Source organism: Oryza sativa, chromosome 4, assembly GCF_034140825.1.
Source record: "Oryza sativa Japonica Group chromosome 4, ASM3414082v1".
Taxonomy (NCBI): domain Eukaryota; kingdom Viridiplantae; phylum Streptophyta; class Magnoliopsida; order Poales; family Poaceae; genus Oryza; species Oryza sativa.
This window is the reverse complement of record NC_089038.1, coordinates 18,666,786-18,672,425: the sequence shown is the minus strand read 5'-3', so window position 1 is coordinate 18,672,425 and position 5,640 is coordinate 18,666,786. Positions and strand designations below refer to the sequence as shown.

General features: G+C 38.6%; 1 protein-coding gene across 1 annotated transcript; it reads right to left on the bottom strand.

Moving 5' to 3' along the window:
• Positions 1 to 558: 558 nt before the first annotated feature.
• LOC112938814 (disease resistance protein RGA2) lies at positions 559 to 3,852 on the bottom strand. The gene is made up of 2 exons (XM_066309395.1): positions 690 to 3,852; positions 559 to 578 (listed from the first exon to the last, which is right to left on the bottom strand). Exons 1-2 carry the CDS (start codon positions 3,850 to 3,852, stop codon positions 559 to 561), a joined length of 3,183 nt encoding a protein of 1,060 aa, XP_066165492.1.
• Positions 3,853 to 5,640: the final 1,788 nt, after the last annotated feature.

Genomic DNA, 5,640 nt, shown 5'->3' with positions numbered 1-5,640 from the left:
AAATACACATTTCGGGGTAACACCCACAAATTCAGTTCTTGAGATTCTCATCTCCTAGCCTACCCATGGTCTGATCAGGCTGCACTTTCTTTTGGCTCTCTCGATCCAATACACAATAACACAGTATATTACCAGATATATATTCTGAGAGATGATTCTCCCTGATCCCCAACATAACTTACGTTGGCATGTTCTGTGCTGTTTGCATCTGAAATCATCTTGAACGCTCATCATTATTTATGGCCTGCACGTCGATGCCAATGAACTATCAAATCCAATGAATATAAACAATACATTTCGTACTTCGTTTCATCTTTCTTTTCCTACAACATAACTAAATCTAAACAAATAAGTATTCTATGGCATAGTATTATAAAAGTTGAGTCTTGGAAAAGCTAGTATCGGCTTATTGTGTACTTGACAGCCAATGGAAATCAGTCCGTTTGCCATAGTTGATGAAAATACGGTTAATTGTATTACCAATCATGAAATTCACACGAAACTAAATATTACAAATAAGTATAACATAATTTATGACATGGAAGCAGAGCAATTCTATCATGACAATTTTCTGTGAACTTAATAAGAACACAAAAAAAATCAAAAAATTTAATGAGATTACTCTAAGCGGGGAATTACCAGTTTTAAGTTTTAACAAAAAAAAAAAAGAGTTATTCCGTAGGACGTACCAGTCATGACCTTAAAAGGTTGTGTTATCTCCATCAGCTTGGGGCAATCTTCTATACGACCCTGCACTATTTCAGAGACAGATATAGCACCAACAATAGAGATGAGGTCTGGACACCTCATAAGTTGAAGGCTAAGTCCCTTGAGTTTCATTGCACTCGCCAGATGGCTGTTGTCGATGTACTCTATGCTTGGACAAAGTAATAAGCTGAGCATCCGAAGAGAGGATGGTAATGTCATTCTCCTCTGCATATTCAACTTGGGACAGTTTCTAATACATAGCTTCTCCAAGCGAGAAAAAAGGTGGAGCTCATGAACTGGCAGTAATGCTAATTCCTTGCAAAATAACACATCAATGGTCTTCACGAAAGGCATATAAGCGGGCATAAAGAACTCATCAAGACTCAACAGTGCATTGCAAAACGAAATGGTGACTGTTGAAAGGGATGAAAATACTCCAACAGTGTGTATGTTGCTTGCCTCAGAGACACAGATGGATGTGAGGGAGCCACAATTATCAATACGCAAATTCTCCAAGGATGGAAGATTACTCATCCAAACTTGCAGGGGAATAGATGTTAAGAACCAGCAATGTATTTCCAGATGTGTCAGGAGGGAGAGGCCACGAAAGCAACTCACAAAGTGATCTGTCGAATGGCCAAAGTTGCCAAGGGTAACCCTTCTAAGAGAAGAGGGTAAAGCCACCAAACCTTGCCAATCAATGTTAGGACACTGGTGGACATCCAACACCTCAAGGTGATAAATGCTGTTTGACTCTTCTAAATCAGAAAAGAGTGGGTCAAAGAATGATAGGCTCTGAATGTTCCTGCACCCATAAAGTTCAAGTGAAGTCAGCACTTTCAGGCAGTCTGGCTGGAGCCAGCTGGGGCAAGATTGACCTAGGTAATTCTTTATTATCAAATGCTCAAGATTCCAATGAGGTAACAATTCAATCTGCTCCTCTGTCATCTGTAATTGTTCATCAGCTATTTCCGTTGTGGACCATTCTAGGAATTGCTTATCTTTAACCTTGTTAAATTGGAAGCCCTTTGATTCAATTTTGTTTAAGGAAATCAGATCACTGAAACCTTGAGGGTATCTTTTGAAAACACAACCCTTGGCATTTATAGTCTGGACATGATACAGGCAACTAACAGATGAAGGAAGGGTCTCGAAAGTAGAACTTCCCAATAAACCAAGGTAACGCAAATGTTTTGAGTTGCCTATGCTCTCAGGTAACTTTCTCACCGTTGAAAATTTAAAAATCAATACACGGATACTCGGGAGTTCCTTGAACCAACAATCAATCACGGGAGCGAATTGTTTAATACTTCGGTAAGATTCATTGCATATTAGGGACCGCAGTTTTTTATTTTGTGTGCAAATAGTCACTATTTCTGTACAGCTGATATTTCCCTTGGTGAATATTGACAGATGGCGAACCTTTGATGGGATTTTAGCTAGGTCACTCACATGTTGTATGATGAAGCACTCATCCTTGGAGACTAGCTGTGCAGTATCATGTATCAAGTCATGAATTACGTACATATCACTATAGCCAGCTGCTTTCTGAAAGAATGACCGATTTACAAGGTCATTAAAGCAAGATGATGCATCTTCAGCCTCCACATACCCTTGTGCTACCCAAATGTCTGCTAAAAACTCCTTGTCAAATTTATGATCCTTTGGATACAGGGCACATATTGAGAAGCATCTTTTCATGTGTCGTGGTAGGTAAACGTAACTCAGTCGAAGGGCTGGCAAAATGTCAGTCTCCTCTTGTTCCAATTTCCACAATTCACTTCTCAATATGTCCTCCCAGTGCTCTACACTTAAGTTACTTTTCAACAAGCGTCCAAGAGTTTTGGCAGCCAAAGGTGAACCCTTCAACTTGGGAAGTATAGCTCTACCAATGCGCTCCAACTCTGGACGAATGTGCTCCAGCTCTGGGCTATTGCGAGAGCTGTTGGATCCGAATGCGCATAGTTTGAAGAAATCCCAGAAAACATCATTTTGCAGTCCGTTGAGCTCATAGGGATCACTGTTGCTGACTAGGTTAGCAACTTTGGAAGATCTAGTGGTGACCAAAATCATACTGCCCTGAAGACCATTGCTTAAAGTTCTATGAAATGTTCTCCATCCTCTCTCATCTTTTAAGACATCATCCCACATGTCATCAAGGACGAGTAAAAACTTCTTTGACTTGACACTATCACGTAAATTAACCATAAGAGTATCCCTTGTATCAGAATCTTGTGACTTTACTCCAAGAGACTTCAGAACATCTCTTGTTAACCTGTTTACCTCGAATTCATCCGAGACACATATCCAGAGTATGCAGTCGAAGTGATTCCGCACCACTCTATCCTCACAGATTTGTTGTGCCATGGTGGTCTTCCCGATGCCGCCCATACCAACTATTGGCAGCACAGGCAACTCTGTCCTCCTTGCTTCAGCTGTAGTGCTGCATGCCACAGGTCTGCCTCTCTTGCGTCCACGTACTCCTAGCTTTTGCTTCAACTCCTTCAGTTCTTTTTCACGACCAAATATCTCATCTGGCTCGTCTAGGACACGGCATGTCTCTGGTCTGACTAATCGATCAAACTTCTTTGGTGTTTTGTGAAAGCCTAAACCCTTGGATTGGTCAAAAACCTGCTTTAGTCTATTTTTGATTTTCATTACTTTACTGAAGTTGACACTGTTCAGGAACTCCAAAAAGGGTTCATGCGAGTGATCTTGCCCCAAGTTCTTGCTCGTGTCCACCTTCACCTTGAGAGCATAGTAATTGTACTCATCAAGGAGGTCCTCGGCATCGTACGCTACATCCTTGATCTGGCGAAGATGCCAGTCTTCTGTATCCTTGTGGCTATGCCATTCAAGACGATCGATGAGGTCATACATTGTGGATGTAGTTGATTGGATCAGCCATAGGTCGTTCTCGAGATTCTGAAGATCATCCTCAATCTGGTGCAGTGGAGCTGTTCTGTTGTCTCTAGCTGATGCTGATCCTACCCCTCCTGGATCCACTTGCAGCAGATGCTGCTGCTGCTGAGAACGTACGGCAGCCAAGACACGTGGTGCGGCCCAGTTGAAGAACTCACGGAAGGCATTGGCATCGGCAGCAAGACCAGCTGCTCCCTTCAATATTCCAACGATGTCGTCCATAGCCAGGTTGAGCACTGTGCATGATTATAAACGCAAACAAATTAAGCCAAACCGTTAATAGCTCCTTGTACGAAGAGATGCATCATGGCAAATATATAAGACACATGATTGCTCAGGAAATTCTATCTCAAATAGGCACATGATTGCCCAGGAAATTCAACTAGGCTATCTATCTATCTATCTATCTATTATATACTTCCTCCGTATTTTAATGTATGACGTCGTTGATTTTTCGACCAACATTTGACTATTCGTTTTATTCAAAATTTTTGTGCAAATATGAAAATATTTATGTCATGCTTAAAGAACATTTGATGACAAATCAAGTCATAATAAAATAAATGATAATTACATAAATTTTTTGAATATGACGAATGGTCAAACATACAAAAAGTCAACGGCGTCAAATATTAAAATTTGAAGGTAGTATTAAAAATCTATGAAACTTTCTACAAACGCTCCTAACGCATCACGTGGAAGTCCTACAAATGCTTCTAAAACGCCACGTGCCACTTTAATAAACAACTGGACCTATTATTTTTAATTATTACTATTAGAATTGCTTTTTCCACCTCTCTCTCCTATCCCACCTTCCCACATCCAAGCATCCCCGCACGTACCTACAAACGTACGGATGGATAAAAAAATACCTATGGACTATTTGCTAAAGGAAAACAAATACTCAATATTAGAAGTTTCAGGGTTGGACACAGTTATTAAGAAAGTAGGTAGAAATGAGTGGTGTATGGTTGTGATTGGATAAGTAGTGCATGTAGGTGGGAAAAGTTAATGGTGGAGGGTTGTGATTGGATGGAAAGAGAATGTTGGTGGAGAAGTTGTTATATTTTTGGACAAATTCTGATGACTAAAAGTTGTTATATTTTGGGACGAAGGGAGTAAAAAAAAACTATTTGTCAGAAAAAATAAACAAAGAACATACAGGTATGCAAGTTTGCACCTACGGTTGGAAAAAAGAAGCGATCAATCCTCACTTCTTTATTTTCTCTGGTTGTTCACTATTTAAAATTTTATAAAGCATATGATGTATCTTATCTATAAAAAATATAACATCCATATTACCTATATTTAATTACAGAAAGTTGTGTTTTAATAACCGACAACTAAATAAGATCCGAAGCCGTCAAGTAACACTCCAATAAATTAGAGAAAATAATAGAAATTATGAAGAAAAAACAAAAAACATCAATTTCCACTTATATATGGTGACCAATTGTTTTCTACTAGCAATATTTATGTATGTACATACATATTGTTTTTAAATACTTTGATGATCATAGTTATATTTCATTAAACTTCCTGTATACGCTTCTAATCCACCACGTGGCACCCTATAAACACTTATGATTCATCACGTGGAGTTCTAAAAAAACAGAGAAATTCAACCGTCGATTTTCATTGAGATTAATAAACCATTATTCTCCCTCTTTCCATGCCTCTGTGCGGCGTTCTCACTCTGTACCAAACCTACCATTCCTCCGTTCCTTTCTTTTTTTTCTTATTTGATAATTAAACTTATAATTTTCTTTATGGGCCTAAAAAATTTTATAGATAGACATCGACCGACTAGATCTAGCAAGCTCTTACTCTATACTCTCTTTATAGTACGTTAAACATCATAAAAATATTTCTAAATAACCACATGACACACTAAAATTAGAGAAAATAAAAAAATAAAACATTCGACCATCAATTTCTTCTTAAAACTATCACATGATATAAAAAAAAGTTTGAGATTTATCCACGTCATCATGAGTAAAACTTTTATTT

What these genes read in the sequence shown, in the direction of transcription:
- LOC112938814 (XM_066309395.1), bottom strand. Translation starts at nt 3,852, where the DNA reads ATGGACGACATCGTTGGAATATTGAAGGGAGCAGCTGGTCTTGCTGCC. An exon ending in ACCTTTTAAGGTCATGACTG is followed by an intron (nt 579 to 689) that starts GTACGTCCTACG and finishes GTTCTTATTAAG; the next exon opens with TTCACAGAAAATTGTCATGA.